Source organism: Etheostoma cragini, chromosome 24, assembly GCF_013103735.1.
Source record: "Etheostoma cragini isolate CJK2018 chromosome 24, CSU_Ecrag_1.0, whole genome shotgun sequence".
NCBI lineage: Eukaryota > Metazoa > Chordata > Actinopteri > Perciformes > Percidae > Etheostoma > Etheostoma cragini.
This window is the reverse complement of record NC_048430.1, coordinates 10,424,062-10,441,028: the sequence shown is the minus strand read 5'-3', so window position 1 is coordinate 10,441,028 and position 16,967 is coordinate 10,424,062. Positions and strand designations below refer to the sequence as shown.

Sequence of the window (16,967 nt, the reverse complement as noted above, 5' to 3'; positions counted from 1 at the left end):
AACATATTTAAAGAGCACCAAGCTACTGAAATCTCTATTATGTTAGCACAGATAATGTAACAGTATATTAGTCATTTGTATTAGGTTAAACAGTTATTTGATAACGTTTTAATTTAAGGCCCACCCACAACTGGTCTGGCCCATCCAAAACTGGAATCCTGGCGCCGTGCCTGGTCTCCAGGTCTTTCTGGATGGATCGTGCAGTCAAAGTCGGTTTTGACGTGCTTTTCTCACAATCCTGCGAGCTGTTCTGACTGATATTTTCTTGGTCTTCTTGATCTTATTTTAACTTCCACTATTCCCGATGACTGCCATTTCTTAATTACATTCCAAACAGAGGATATTGGCATCTGAAAAACCCTTTGCTATCTTTTTGTAGCCTTCTCCTCCTGCTTAGATGAAGCCATGGTGCTGCTTGTTGGGGCAAGGACAGATGAGTCTGGGCATTTAAAACCTTAAGATTGACATCACCTGGTCTTTCTTTCCAGACGATGATTGAGAATAATCCATGACACTGTCAGGTCTCAGCTTTCCACAATGCTATAAACTCTGCAGGGTGCCCAAACTATGGCAAACGCCATTTTTTGTTTTCTGTTATTTTGAAACTGTAAATGATGGAAATAAAATCTAACTTTTTGTGACATATTATACGAATGTCTAATCTATGTTTTGATGCTTTTTGGAGATTTTCCCATCTTTTCTTGGCTTCCTTATGCACATTAATACAATTTTTTACCTGGGGTGCCCAAACTTTTGAACCCCACTGTATGCCATTTACTATGGCCACAGGGTCGGAATGAACTACCGTCTTTAGTCGACTAAGGTTGTGTCAGCCTGTGTGAATGTGTGTGTGTGTGTGTGTGTGTGTGTGTGTGTGTGTGTGTGTGTGTGTGTTTGTGTGTGTATGTGTGCGTGTGACTTACTCGTTAAGGTGCGGTAGTGAGGTCCGTCGTTTGGTTTTCTGAACCATGTTTGCCTGGTTTCTGAGGCTGATGTGGATGACGGAGGGAGCGAGTCTGCACGGTTCCCCATCCACCTGACAATAACACAAATCAATCACATAGATAGATAGATAGATAGATAGATAGATAGATAGATAGATAGATAGATAGATAGATAGATAGATAGATAGATAGATAGATAGATAGATAGATAGATAGATAGATAGATAGATAGATGTGTACCTGTACTGGGAGAGGTTTTGTAGTGGTGAGGGTGACTTCTCTGCACTGGTTCAACCTCTCGCCATGACCTCCAACCTGAAGAGTAGCCTACACACACAGACACACACACAGAAACACACACACACACACACACAATTGGTCATTACTTTAGCAAATATTTTATGAAATACTGTGCTTTTCCACTATTTCCCTTGTGGCATGGAATCCTTTAATCAGTATGGCTAATTTACTCATGATGGTAGAGATGTACTGTTCTGCTGTGCTACTTTCAAGTTCTGACTTGAAAAAATGTTAATTGAAAATAACATACCTCATTGCATGGTTTGAATAACAAACAAAATATATAAATATACATATTATTTCAATGCCACTTTAAGTTCATTTAATACCTTTTGCTCATTGTCTGTTTGTGTGTTTACTTGTTTTTTTTGCTTTTTACTGCAGGAAACTGTGTTGCTGTAACAAGGGAATTTCCCCCCTGTGGGGTGAAGAAAGTATTATCTATCTATCTATCTATCTATCTATCTATCTATCTCTCTCTCTATCTCTCTATCTATCTATTGTGTAGAAGATTATAACATTTGGAAAGACACATCAATGTAGCAAACATGACTGATAATAAAACTTGAACTTTTGGTATTCATCCTCAAGAAGATATACTGTATCAGTTCCAGCTACCCAGAATTTTTCTTAAAGGTCCCATGACATGGTGCTCTTTGGATGCTTTTATATAGACCTTAGCTGTCCAATAAAACTGTATCTGAAGTCTCTTTTATATAGACCTTAGTGGTCCCCCAATACTGTATCTGAAGTCTCTTTTATATAGACCTTAGTGGTCCCCTAGTACTGTATCTGAAGTCTCTTTTATATAGACCTTAGTGGTCCCCTAATACTGTATCTGAAGTCTCTTTTACATAGACCTTAGTTGTCCCCTAATACTGTATCTTAAGCCTCTTTTATATAGACCTTAGTGGTCCCCTAACACTGTCTCTGAAATATCTTTATGTAGACCTTAGTGGTCCCTAATATTGTATTTGAAGTCTCTGTTATGTAGACCTTAGTGGTCCCCTTATACTGTATTTGAGGTCTCTTTCCCAAAATTCAGCGTTGGTGCAGAATTACAGCCACTAGAGCCAGTCCCACAATGAGCTTTCCTTAGGACGTGCCATTTCTAAGTCTGTAGCTTTTAAGGGTGGGCTGGCCTTGACCAACTGACACTTTGCTTGTTTGAAAGCCATGATGTCTCTCTCCATATAGGAGTATGTGTTGGAATAATTTTTACTCTGTGTCACTGTAATAAAAACACATGTGAGGAATAAACAGCGGCTTCCATATTATCATAAATAGTAATTACCCTTTACTAATCATCACACTTGACGCCCAAGGTAATTTAATTGAATCAAGTAAGTCACTCTCGGCTGCCAGCTGGTCTTACTTCCCTGGTAACCATGGCTACCAGGATTCCTTTTCGCTACATACCAGTGAAGTCATCGTGAATCCAATGACCTCGATGTAGCCATCGTCGTGGCGTTGAGGTTCAAAGTCGTGATGTTCACCGGGGTTTCCCCAAGGTGTAGTGCCTGCGCAGTATCTGAAGAACACAACACACACACACCATCATCAACCATTAAGTCAGAGACTCTTGCATCAAGAAATTTGTAGAAACTTGTTTTACAGTTGAATTTGGCGGAAAAGGCTGTGATGTCTGAGATCTTTGAGTATTCTAGATAGAATATAAAAGAGTACTGCGCATTGTATTTACCCGCAATATATCACTTTGCACTACTTGCATTGTTTTTCCATTGTTGTTTGTCATTATCTTGGATCTTTCCCCTTATGAGGTCATAAGGGGTAAAGTTACCTCCCCTTTCTCTGCTTTTTCCCTCCCAGAGGGAATGGGCAGAGAAAGGGCCATGGACATGGACTTCCTTCATTTTGGGCTAAATGTTTGATATGATTTTAGAACGTCTGTCTCCAAAGTGGAGACCATCTGCCAAGAGTTTTATAGTTATTCTGTTTTAGTATGCAACTATGGTAAAAGAGTGATAACTTTGTTTCCTCTTTCTACTTTGTAAATAAAGCTTTAAAGTTCTTTTTAACTACCCAATTTCACACTTTCATTAATTTAGGGGTGTCTTATTCAATTTTATAGCACTTGAAAAAAAATGTACAGTATGTGGTTTTGAAATAGTATTGAGTAAAAGTTGACATATTCCAGTCTGTGATTATCCATCAACATCCATTTTTTTCAATTTTAGTCTAAATTATTCCTAGTTTCTGCTTTTCTAACTCAAACATAAGGTATAATTTCTTATAACTGAGTTTTATTAACCATAAATTGTCTTTAAATTGTCTATTGTTTTTAAATCACGTCTTAAAACCCACCTCTTCTCTGTGGCGTTTGACACCTATTAAGATGTAGACTTCATTTACTGCATTTAATTATTTAGTTTAATCTGTTTTTATGTGCATTTGTTAGTTTTACTTGCTTCATATTGTTGTTTCTATTTGTATTTTGGTATTTTTCTGCACAGCACTCAAAGTTGGATAAATTCCAAAACTAACTGTAAAACTAAAGTTAATAAGTTAGCGTTACGTAGTGGTGAAAACGTCAAAAACGTGACAAACATTGAAAAAAGCTTCAAAAGTGTTGAAAAAAGGGACAAAACGTAAGAAAACGTTAAAAACATCAATACAAAGTGTCAACAAGTGTTGATTTTCAATTTTGACGGGAAGACAACACAACGGTTAAACCGAGAGTGCCGTCTGTGGGCTCAGAAAATAAAGAAAATACTTCACAAAGCCTAATTGGGCAATCACTAAAGCTTTATAAACTTACAATCTTTGTTCCCAGGATGCCTTCTATGAAGGTAAATATGGTGCAAAAGTGAGAGCGCATAGATGCGATGTGAGCACTTGTAAAATATGACTTGAGACCTTGTAAAAAAAAAAAACTATAGTTGTAGATGCAATTTGAGCACTTGTAGAATATGATTTGAGAGCTTGTGAAAAAAATCTGTACTCAAGTTTTTTTGTTTTTTTTTCACTTGAGTCCCTTTTCCAGTACAACCACAACTCAGTGATTACAACCTCTGGAATCTGTCGCTGCAATGTGCTCTGTCGCATCACACAGCGGCGAGTCTGTCAGGTCCTGCAGCCGCGGACGGACCGCCGTCAGTGTGTATAATGCCTGACATTTAAATTAAATTGTATTTATTTGTAAGTGTGCTTGTTGGTTAGTTTGCTAACGCTGGCTTGCTATTCCACCAACACTGGCGGTGGGCTCCGGGGGGGCTGTTCCGCTGCTACCGGGTCTGGAGCTCTCCGTGTCCCGCTGGAGATCAGATCACGTTGAGGTCGGCAGCGGAGCTTTCTAGCGATGTTTCCACGCTGGCCCAGCCCCACTGACTGCGGTCCGTCTTCGGCTGCAGGACTTGGAGCTCACCCCCAGTGTTTCAGTTGGACTGTTGTAAGTGTTGAGATGATTAAAAGGTATTTACAGTATTTAGAAGCGGGCTGGCTGCTAGTTAGCCAAAGTTAGCTAGCTAACGTCCTGTTGGCCCAGAGCTCCACTGACTCAGTCCACGGGTACAAATTAGTTTTGCACCAAATGCATCGCAAGAAGTGTTGCAAAACTCGAGAGCACAGACTCTTGTACTGTAAAAGTGACTCAAGTGAAAAAAAAATGAATAAAAACACGGGTACAGATTTTTTTTACAAGCTCTCAAGTCATATTTTACAAGTGCTCACATCGCACTTACGCGCTCTCACTTTTGCAACATATTTACCTTTATACTTTTCCTTCTGTCTGTTAGAACTGAGCTGGGGGAAAAGGCTTTTTAACTTTGGCGCTCCCTCTACATGGAACAAGTTACAGAAACCCATGAAACTTAATGAGCTGCTCTCATTGACATGGAGGCAGACACACATCTGGCTGATGTTTTGCCAGATGTGTTTAGGACAAGGCTGAATTTGAGGGATGTCCTGATTCAGTTGTTTTATGTTTTTAGGGTTTTTTGTGTATTTTGTGTGCTTATACTGCGGCATGTCTTGGCCAGGACACTCTTGAAAAAGAGATTTTTAATCTCAATGAGTCTCTTTCTGGTTAAAAAACGGTAGTAGATAATTGGAAGATGATTGTATTTAATTCCTAAAGTCAGGCAGTGCTTCGTTTAAATCACTTTTTTCTGATACTGAAAGAGATACTACAGTATCTTAAGGTCAAAGTAGACCTAACTAAACAAGTGAACAAAAAGTAACAGTACAATGTTGTATCAGCAGTAATAAAGGTAAAAGGTAGTATCAGTAGCAGTATTGGTAGTAGTATAACCTGGGGATGTTGAGGAAGACCAGACACTGCAGCTTCAAGTCCTGAACCTTCGATGTTAAATCTGTCCCGTCACACTGGGGGGGGGTGAGAGAGCGAGAGAGAGAGAGAGAGAGAGAGAGAGAGAGAGAGAGAGGACTTCTTTATGTATACGTATAATCCACCCAAATGCCCAACAACTCACCCCATGAGAACACAAATAGTAAAAAAATAAACATATAAAGGACAACAATTAAGCAAAAACAAGTATAGCAATGATAAATAGCAATGTAAATACATTTCAAAATAGAAGTACAAAAATAAGAGGAAGAATTAAGAAATGTTCTAGCTTAGGCTCAGGATATAGTCCACTGTTGTTCTACGTAGAATTAACACACACACACACACACACACACACACACACACACACACACACACACACACACACACACACACAGCAATTGTGAACCTTGGCAATGAGCCAACTTATTCAGGATAGAGAACAGATACACTGTTAAAGTAACAAATAAAAGGCTGCCACTTCTTTAGAAATCCCTCACTAACCCTCTTAGAGCAAACTTGATCTTTTCTATTTAGAAATAAGATCATTTCATTCACCCAGGACGAGAAAGAGGGCATATAGACTATTTCCAAGCCAGGAGGATTCTCCGTCTCACTAAATGTGTGGTAAAAGGCAAAGAAAAATCAATAAAAATCTGAGTCACGTAAATGGCCAATTTGTGTCTCCATTGTGTTATGTCTGATGACCAGTAGGTCACATGATTGGCCACAGCAGCATGCCTTTCATTTTCCATGCTTTTGGGAATGGGGGGGGACTGGCTTTTTGAAATGCCTGCTTTGGTGTGTATAGGCCTATAAGACCTTCATCCAAACTTAGAAGGCCAAAATTCTAATTTGCAATGTTTGCCAAGTCCATCATTTCACACGAAAGATGCAATTAGTGTCTAATTGAATGGCTTGGTATACACCAAGCCTGGTTACAAAGTAGTATTGTCTCTAGGTGTCCCTTCAGCCAATTTGTCAGGCTTTGGAAAAAAATCAAAAAATCACTCAAGCTATCTCAAATCCGCTTACTTAGTTAGCAGTGTCAGAATTTCTCTGCCACAGATGAGTAGCAGCTCCCCTAAATGAAGGTACTATAGCAACACCTTATGCCAGTCTGGGCCTAGTACCAACCCAAAGCTTTTATAAAAACCCTATCCCAGCCCATCCACCCCTGGAGAACGTCCACATGTGATCTACATATATTGACGCCAGCCTCTGCTCTCACTGCAACACCATGAGGGAGAGACAGAGCTCCACTTTCTTACATTTGGTCCAAAAATACCAGGCTGTAAGAAGGGAATACTTTCCCCAAATTACACACAAAAACTCCCATATTTACTGGGAGAAAAATCTGATTGCATGATGATAGCAGCATGTATCATCATAGCTTGTGAGTGTTCTTTTGTGGCTTTGGTTCTGATTATTTTCTATTGCATCTATCTATTGTTTTCTATTTATATTGTATTATTTCTTTTCTATTGAATTTGTATATGTATGTATTTATGTTGCGTGATGGTTTGGCAATAAAAAAATGCCAACAAAGCTAATTGAATTGAATAGAATTGAAAACCACAAGCCCAACAGGTGGCCATTAAATACCCTGCATACTCATCATGCATCCATACACAGACAGACAGACAGACAGACAGAAAGACAGAGAATATAAGAGACAGACAGAGAGAGAGTGACTGTTTTTATCCAAATGATTGACTGACAGCTACTCACCACCACTTTGATGTGCTTTGACAGGTCTTTGGAGCTTCCCATCAGGAAATCTGAGAATGCTGTCTGTATGAGAGACATATACACACAAAATAGACAGATAGACAGACAGATAAGCAGGACGGTCTCAGAGGAGCGCACCATGAAGCCTCCAGTAGGATGGAACTATCTTCCACTTTCTCTGGGAGGAAGTGCTCAATCTCCATCAATGCAAAGTTATTGAGTTGTTTGTCTCAATGCACTTCCAAATAATTCAATTAATTGTATATATATATATAGATATATATCTATATATCTATATAGATATATATATATCAGTCTGACCCGATGAGGGTCTGAAGGACCAAGATTGGACGTTTGTCACACATCTTGGGAAGCAACTGGTGCGACCACAGAAAACTGTTATATTTCAAAGACTAATGATGGGTCCCAGAACATTTCACTGACACTACTGGTATGGTTGACACCAACAGTGGAAGTTTCTCTCATTGCAAGTGTTATGTGATTCTGCTACTTGCATCATCAACAAGCTCATTGCTTAATTCCTCACAAGCAAAATATTTCAAGCCAAATGTCACAATCATTTCAAAAATAAACGCTCCATCGGCTGCAGTAATCTGGCACTGTCATGAAAAGAATGAATAACAGATGAATATTTTACTTAAATTGGTAAAAAGGTTCATCCTCACATTTTTGTGCAACTTATCATGTCAAATTTATCTTTGGAGAGATATTGGAGGGACAACTGCCTTCTTATATAGAAGAAAACTCCTAATTGTTGGACAATTTGTCAGTATAGTATGTGTGATTTGCTTGGTCAGGGAGACGTGGACACAAAGGAAGAGACAGAGGAGGGACAGAGTAATCTGGCTGTGACGTCACAGCAAAAGCGTGTATCCCATTACAGACTTGAACATTTAATTGGCATTAAAGGAACTGCATACCGCCCTAGGCACTAATCCTAGTTCTATTACCTTTAATGTTAATGCACTGTTCAGTATGTCATTCCATTATACCCACTGACAGGAAGTGCACAGGCCGCCCACCAAGGTCTACATGATGATTATGCCTGCTAAAATGAAGTTTTCATTTGCCACTGTTGCTCTAACTGCTTGGTCTGGGGGGGAATTCTTAGATCTTAATTATAGAATGTGGTCTAGACCTACCTACAGTATCTGAAAAGTGTAGGATTAGAAGATAACTTCTTATGGTTTGACACTATAAATAAAGTTGAACTGAATTCTGTCACATTTCCTTAGACATTTGAATTCAATTCAATTCAATTTTATTTATAGTATCAATTCATAACAAGAGTTATCTCAAGACACTATACAGATAGACCACACTCCAGAATTTACAAGGACCCAACAGTTCTAGTAGTCTCCTCCAGAGCAAGCAACAGTGCGACAGTGGCGAGGAAAAACTTCCTTTTAGGCAGAAACCTCGGTCAGACCCAGGCTCTTAGTAGGCGGTGTCTGACGGGCCGGTTGGGGTTGGAATGAAGAGTGGCAATAACAAAATGTAGCCATGTTTCTAATTGTCAAGCGAATTTTAAGAGAACTTTTGAAATGTTGCAAAAAAGAAAAGACTTTTAGTGTTTAAGAACTGCAACAATGTTTCAGAAAAAAAATTTAAAAAAATAAAGAGACTTGAAGTGTCCAAATACCCGCACTATCGGGGAGGGTATAGGCGAGCATGTGCACCCAGCTGGGTGCTTGGGGTTTGGATAATGAGGTCTCAACTTTGTGAAATGTTGATGTACTATACTAGTATACAATGTACATTATTTAAAATATATTTATTCCAAATACTTCATCTAAATGTCTAACATTAACCACCTTTTTGTAACATGATCTGTTCTTGAACACAACTTTGGATGAAACTGTACATTTAATGGTGGCTACACTAAACACAGCCCATGCCCTTCAACAAGCATATTTTGTCAAAATGTTGAGAGAGCTGCTTTAAAACCATAACAATATGAAACAGAAACATTCACACACTGATCTGCAACAGGGAGAAGCACTCACCCCAGCATAGAACATCTTATTCCTAAAACGACTATTAAACTTCTCTGGGTTGGCCTCTGAAACAATGACACAGAAAATCAACAAAAGATGTACATACTGTATGTACATATACAGCATATGTAGCACACTCAATGAAAAAGCAATGCTCCCATAATCCTTACACATCAATATGAATGTGAACAATAAGGAGCTTCTTATACAGTATATTGTGTAGTTAGTAACATTTGTTCTCTTTATTCACATGAACTTACCTCTTGACTCGTGGAACTCTAGAGTCACATGGGCATCAAATCCAAGGCTGAAGTAATTGTTGAAAACATCTAGAGGGAGCTGAAAGAGCATACACACAAACATAAAAACATAAACATAAAAGTCATTGAGGAGCGCAAATTACACCAGGACCCTGCCTCCTCCTCGTGCGTCAGTTTTCAACTGCAATTACAGATTTAATCATTAAAGGTCCCCTGTGAGAAAATGAAAGCTCAGATGAGCCAATCTTGAATCTTGCCCTTTATGAGGTCATAAGGAACAAAGTTACCTCCCCTTTCTCTGCTTTGCCCACCCAGAGAATTTGGGCCATCTATGAGAGAGAGACATAATGGCTTTCAAACGAGCAAAATGGCAGTTGGTCCACCACTAAGGTCTATATAAAAGAGACTTCAGATACAGTATTAGGGGACCACTAAGGTCTATATAAAAGAGACTTCAGATACAGTATTAGGGGACCACTAAGGTCTATATAAAAGGAGACTTCAGATACAGTATTAGGGGACCACTAAGGTTATATAAAAGAGACTTCAGATACAGTATTAGGGGACCACTAAGGTCTATATAAAAAGAGACTTCAGATTCAGTATTAGGGGACCACTAAGGTCTATATAAAAGAGTCTTTAGATACAGTGTTAGGGGACCACTAAGGTCTATATAAACGAGACTTCAGATATGGTATTAGGGGACCACTATGGTCTATATAAAAGTGACTTCAGATTCAGTATTAGGGGACCACTAAGGTCTATAAAAAGGGTCCGTGGGTCAGGCGCATGGTTCAAAAGGGCTGTACTTTTTCTCTTCATTAATTCATAGGTGTGTTCTGGGTATAATATGCAATAAACTAATCAGATTGTCATCTCCCATTCCCTTTCAAAGCCAAGTGCTTTTGTACCATGGCTCATTGTAACAAATGAAATTCTGCGTTAATGACTTTAGAGCAGGTTTTTGTTGGTCAATGGCACCATCACTTCCAAATGCCTCAAGAAAGCAACACGCCAAGAATGCACATGAACACACCTCACTGTTAGAGCAGAACGGCCATGGGTGCACAGATGGGCGCAGATGTATTTGGTATTTAAACGGCATGGGCAACGGACGGGAAATTGACATTGGTTGATGTTAAACTAGCAAAGGCACTTGCATCAGGCTATGTTGTGCCGGGTGCAAGACAGAGCCCATTAAGTTTGATAAATGCCAACGGGCAACACTGTTGCAGCTCGGAAAAAATAATTGTTCCTCGTGTGGACATTAATTTATATGCGCCTGCACAGAAGGAAACTCAACATCTGTGGCTTCCAGTTTAGAAAATATATGGGTGTGATGACTCCTCAGAGGTACACATATGTTGATTATCTAGTTTCTCAGGGTTTAGTTACAACCCTTCACTAATGCAAGATGGAAAGCACTGGATTGAATATTGAGTAAATAGTGTTATAATGGCCAGGACTGAGTGTGTGTGTGTGTGTGTGTGTGTGTGTGTGTGTGTGTGTGTGTTGTTTTGTCTCCCTCCCTCCCAGCTTTCCTATGTGTTTTTTGGCTCTGGGACTCGTTGCATGTCTAAGTGTTTTGTTTGAAATTGTTTGTATCTGTTAATTTCTGAATATATTAAAAAAAACAATAGAACTAATTTGATCACAAACATATTGTTGAAAAAAAACTTAAATTCTTCTATTATATTCAATAAATAGTTTTTATTACTACCCCATTCTTGTCCTTCTGGGTACAAATTGAAAATGTACTTTATTTATGTTTTTCTTGCTTTTAAACTTTTTCTTTTCATGGTCAATAAACCTAATTTATATGACATACCTATAAAAAAAAGCAGAAATTATGAATCATTTTGACTAAGAGTTAAAATCACAGGATGTTGATTGAATCACAGACTGGTTTATGTCAAATTGCGGTCAGAATATGGTTTGGAAACAACTTAAACTTTTTTTTCAAATGCTATAAATTTCAATAAAAGACCCAAAATGTAATGATAGTAATCAATCATTTTACCTACAAGAACGTTGTGGTTCCATACAACGTACATCTATGTTTCTATGATAAATTATGGCAATTTGGTTGAAAGAAACCCATATTTCTGATAGTAAAAAATATTGAAAACGGGTCAAATTTGACCCGTGGACAACACAAGAGTTAAATAAGAAGGGAGGATTGACGTGAGAGCACTAGGTGATAGCCTGGGAACCAAGCTCATCTTTCATTTGCTTTGGCAGGTACGCCTGCCCCACCCCCGCCTCCTTTTAGGACAGATTTCCAGCAGGCCTGTCCGTGATTGGACCAATCACTTTAGATAATTTAGATTTTCTGGTGGCACTGACAACAGGACAAAGAATATGGTTCCCCCAAGCCCCCCCAGGAACATCAATTCCTCCCATCCATCTGTATGGGGAGTCAAAAGGAAGTCTCAGCCACTCATAATCTCACCTAGTTTGGCTGCGGAGGGACTCTTGTAAGCCAAATGGGTCCAAAACGTAGAGGTGTGAGGAAGCATTCAGAGGTATGCCGTTAGTGCCCAGTGAGCAAGTCTCTTAGGAACTAATGGGCTCTGAGCGCGTTATTAAGGTCTTCTTAAAGCGTAACTCTCGCCAAAACGTAACCTAGGGTCTTTTTGTGAATATACCCGAGTCAAACTTTAAAAGCATAATTAGGACAGAAGTGACCATATTTTCGTTTTTTGGTCAAATGGCCTTTTGAATGGGGGCGCTACTATGATAGCATAGAAATTGCTATTTTTAAAACACAAAGAAGGCGTGACACTACATGACACTTTGCTTGAAGTATCACCAGGGACTCTACCTATTGTTACATTGTTTGTGTACGCACAAAACAATGTTCGAGTGCTTCTAAATGTTCTTCTTGAGTTTACTAAAAAGCAGAGATGGAGGCAAGCGGAAAAACCAACTGCTACAGTGAGTTGATCAAAAACTTTCTTTTTTAGTAAACTCTCTGTACACACACTATGTTCTCAATGCTTGAGTGCCCCAAGCACTCCCAATCAAAAGGCCATTTCACCGAAACATGGTCAATCTTACTTTCCTGTGGAAGTCCTCATTATACATTTTGAAAAAAGTTGCACTTTAATACATCCCTGGGCTCAACAAAATCATTTAGATCTCTAGGAAACCCCGATAGCCAAATAAATCTTTATGGAATCTGTCAGAAGTTGTAAGATATCAAAATGTTAACGGACAGACTACCGATTAGCAGCTAAGCACATTTATGTTTAGTTTGAAGTGTTTGAGATGAGAGCATGACAATTTGTTCTAAATAACAAAAGTGAGGCATCCACAATTTTTACGTTAGAAGAGTTAAGTGTCAGCTTAACGTTTCTGGATATGATGTCTTTGCACTGCCACTGACCTTATCAGTTTGCTGTTCGTCCGGTTCAGCCCCTGCACTGTGGTTTGGTTCAACCTGTAGATTCCATCTGTCTAACTGGACAACTGTTCCGTCCTCAACATGGGACAAGATCTTAGACAGAGGTTCATCTGTAAAGCCCTGGAAAACATGCAGATTTACATAAAAGAAATATAGATAGAATATAAAACAAGATTTGAATGTTGATGCAACAAAATAACTTTAGATAAATGAAGATGGACTTTCTTGAAGTCTGAATAACAATAGCTAGTGACAAGTTAAAGGACTGCTAACAACATTAAATTGGACTATTTGTATTTACTAATACAGTTGTATTGTGTGTACCTACCCCTCCCCAGTTGAGGGTCCTGGCGAGGTCATTTCCTGTCCCTAGTGGTAACACGGCAACAGGAGGTTGAGGATTTAATGCCAGTTCATCAAGACAAGACAGGATCCAGCCCACCTGGTATTAAATGTATACATACATATTTATACCATTAGATGACATTATATGATTGTACACTGATGACATGCACATGGACACTACTCACTCAATTAAGTACTCAATTAAATTCTCAATTAAATAATAAGTATTAATAATAACTAAAGACAGACATTGTAATCCCTGTCACACATTCCACAGGTTCAAAGTCTAGCAATGTAGTGGCCTATAAACTAGGAATCTAAAATAGAATTTGATTCAGGTTTGCATCTCATTCAGCACCTCACCTAACTGATTCAGTTGTATTTCTTTTATTTTTTCAGAAATATACGGTATGTCGGACGAAATAAATCTTGTCTTTTCGGGATACAGAGAAAGTTAATGTTGTATTGCGATTGAATACCAAGACAACGCAAAGACGCTAATACACGCAAAATTCACATAATTTGCATACCAGGTGAACTCGAGAAATCAAACTCGACAGGTAACACGACGTGAAGCAAATTTACACAGCCGCTGTGAACGAAACACTATTTTTGTGCATCGTATGATGCACTGACCACCTCTCTCTTTCTCCTTGTCTCTGTATGCAACCTCATTCCATTAATGCATGTTACTAACTCAACTTCTTCCCTTTCCTGGACTCTTGTGCACTCTCTTCCCTCCCCTCTCTCCTCCTATTGCTTCCTAAAGGTGTTTCTGGCTCTGGATCTGTGGTTGGAGTCACCTGCTGCCTCCACGTTCCTGCTTGACACCCTCTGCAACAATTCTTCATATCTCTCTCTGTCTCTTCTCACCTTCTTCTCTTTTGCCATGTAGAATCAGTTAAAATGATTGGACAAGGAGTTTATATGCTCACAGGAAGTAGAGCTTTGACTCTTAGCCCAAACCGGAGGCTGCCTCATCTGACACAAGGTTTCTTTTTGACAGGAGGATTTTTTTTCCAGGAACCAAAAGCATGTGGTGCATTTCGACTGCTGGATCATACAGTATTCTTACTGTCAGTGTTAAAAAAAATCCCTGTCTCGTCAAACACAAGCCTGGCAACTGTTAAGACGCACCAGCATTCAGAGAGCAACAATCCACCATGCATGTGCAGTTATGAATGGGATTTTTCATAACATCAATCATGTTACTGGGTTGATTTCTCAACAAGTTGAAGAAGAAGTGTAATAAAGAGTGAGAAAGGGGGAGCAAAACAAAAATAACTGAATACGTCACTGACTATTTCATTCCATTTAATTATATTATGGGTGTGCTGTCTGTCTGTCTGTGTCTCTCTCTCTCTCTCTCTCTCTCTCTCACCCCCAGCCGGTCGAGGCAGATGAACGCCCACACTGAGCCATGGTTCTGCTCAAGGTTTCTGCCTCTTAAAGGAAGGTAGCTCTTGGTGGGAACTGTTGGGTTTCTATAAATAACATCACAGAGTACGGTCTAGACCTGCTCTTTATGGAACGCGCAATGAAATAACGGATGTTGTGATTTAGCTCTACATAAATATAATTTTAATTAAATTGAATTCTGTAAACGCAAATTTGTTTTGAAGACACAATTAACGCAGGTTGTGTTACGATGACTAGTATGGACTGGACGTTGCCAGTGGACACACTGGATTAGGACCACATGTGAAACATGTATTTGAGTTTATTTAGAACGTTAAGATTATGACGTTAAACTTAGATTTCTGACATTAAACTAATTATTGTAATCCATTTTTCACATGTGGCCCTATTCCTAGTGTGTGTGTGTGTGTGTGTGTGTGTGTGTGTTACTACTTACGGTGCCGTCTCCTCCACAGGCCAGGATACTCAGGTTATGGACTTTACGATACAGCTCCAGGCTAAAAGATTGACACTAGTTAATGGTCAATTCAGTGTGTGTGTGTTTGTGTGTGTTTGTGTGTGTCTGAAAGACCTACCCCTCATGTGGTCCACCTTGGCTCAGGTCAAATACCTGTCTGGGATTCAGGTACCACATAAAGGACTGCAGGATCTTATTGCCCTGTCAGACAGAGAAACCAATATGCATTCAAAAGACTTGAAAGTAACTAACCTTACCCATAATCTATTTAAAGTGCATGCACTGGCACTGAGACATAGTCTCGTAAGACACAAGTCCAGTCAAGTCCTAAGTTGAGAGAGGCGGGTCAAGGTCTGAGTCCAAAACATTGGGTTTTAGGTCCTTATCGGGTGATTCCACCTACTTAATTTCTCTTCGAACTGAGAAAAGGAGACCAATTTTCTTTGTGTAGGAGTGATGTATTTATAATACATTATTCATTCACAAAAGGAAATCGGTGTCCTTTAAAGGTTGGATTTTCCTAAATTCTTTGAATTAAGGCATTAAGATCAATATCCAAAAGATGTTTTTTTAATACTCTTTTTAAATCAACTTTCTCAAGCCACTCACGTTCATTCACTTTATATGCATGCCTCAGACTGGTTCTCTCTCAATTAGCGAAGGATGTAGCATTATATAATATTTATTTACAAAGCTTTAACTTCTAAACTCCCTCTGTATATAACCAGTCAATCTGTCAATTAATTTCTTATATTATACCACTAAATCTCTGGATTGTATCACCTTGAATACACTCCGATACAGGACTGAATGGGGTAGGTGCAGTACTTTACAGTACAGGGAATGAATTCCAAGATGCAGCTGAGCAATCTTCTCTGGTTCCTAGATTATGTACGGAGCTAGTAATTGTAATATTGAAGAACAACATAAGTTACCCTTTGTAACTGTTTTGAAATGTCTCAGTGTCTCCCTTCTGCTAAAAGAAAGGATAAATTGCAAATAAAAAGGCCAACATCTGAATGAAGTCACCAGTCACTGATGTCAAAGTAGACATCCAGTTTCAACAGTTTTTTTTATTTGGCAAGTTGACTCTCAAATCATGAGCTTTTGGACTTGGGGTTGATCATGCATACCTGGTTTCCTCCACTCTTGGGGTTGACAAACACCAGCAGGGGTTTCATCAGCGGTGAAGGGATGGGTCGGATTAAAAACGGCTTCCACTGTCGTCCTTCCTGTCAGAGAAGAAGATGATCTGCTAAGTCCCTCTGTAGTATAGCCTGTCCACTTAGTCTGTCTACCCTGGGACTTATCTATAGGCTGGTGTCCCTCGACTATTAATCCACATTAGCCTTTCAGATGGTGTCTCATGTAGGGAAATTGATATTTGGAACCGATATACATTTACAGTGAAAATTAAAATCTTGAAGTCAAGATTTTGGAATGGAACAATCAGAGCTGTAGCTGAAATCAATCTTATCAGGTAATTAAAATGGTGACATAGGTAATTTACCTTCCAAAAAACAGCCTTTACGGTCTTTTCTGACAAAACAAGCCCACATGTATCACATATCATGTCTGTCAGCTATATCTTTAAAGATGGTGTTTTCCCTAAGAGAGTTTCAGAGTGTGTCACATATAAAGCATTTGTGTTTCATATGTGGACCATAATCAGAAACAGTGTGTGCAGGACTGACCTCTGCTCCTTTCTTGCTGCTTTTCCTCTTGAATGATGTTCTCTTCTTCTTCTTACTTGACTTCATAGAAGACTGTTGGAGACACAA

At 39.1% G+C, this 16,967-nt stretch overlaps 1 protein-coding gene across 7 annotated transcripts in view; it reads right to left on the bottom strand.

The window, feature by feature from the left end:
- dgkza (diacylglycerol kinase, zeta a) overlaps positions 1–16,967 on the bottom strand; it is a 139,695-nt gene that overhangs the window by 61,803 nt on the left and 60,925 nt on the right. For all 7 annotated transcript variants that reach the window (XM_034864818.1, XM_034864819.1, XM_034864817.1 and 4 more), the window contains 13 exons: positions 16,881–16,952; positions 16,320–16,418; positions 15,305–15,387; positions 15,166–15,226; positions 13,294–13,407; positions 12,948–13,085; positions 9,560–9,638; positions 9,309–9,364; positions 7,282–7,344; positions 5,515–5,588; positions 2,664–2,775; positions 1,185–1,271; positions 924–1,036 (listed from right to left, as the gene is read on the bottom strand). In XM_034864818.1, coding sequence (XP_034720709.1) covers positions 924–1,036; positions 1,185–1,271; positions 2,664–2,775; positions 5,515–5,588; positions 7,282–7,344; positions 9,309–9,364; positions 9,560–9,638; positions 12,948–13,085; positions 13,294–13,407; positions 15,166–15,226; positions 15,305–15,387; positions 16,320–16,418; positions 16,881–16,952 — 1,151 coding nt within the window. The remainder of the gene's footprint in view (positions 1–923; positions 1,037–1,184; positions 1,272–2,663; positions 2,776–5,514; positions 5,589–7,281; positions 7,345–9,308; positions 9,365–9,559; positions 9,639–12,947; positions 13,086–13,293; positions 13,408–15,165; positions 15,227–15,304; positions 15,388–16,319; positions 16,419–16,880; positions 16,953–16,967) is intronic.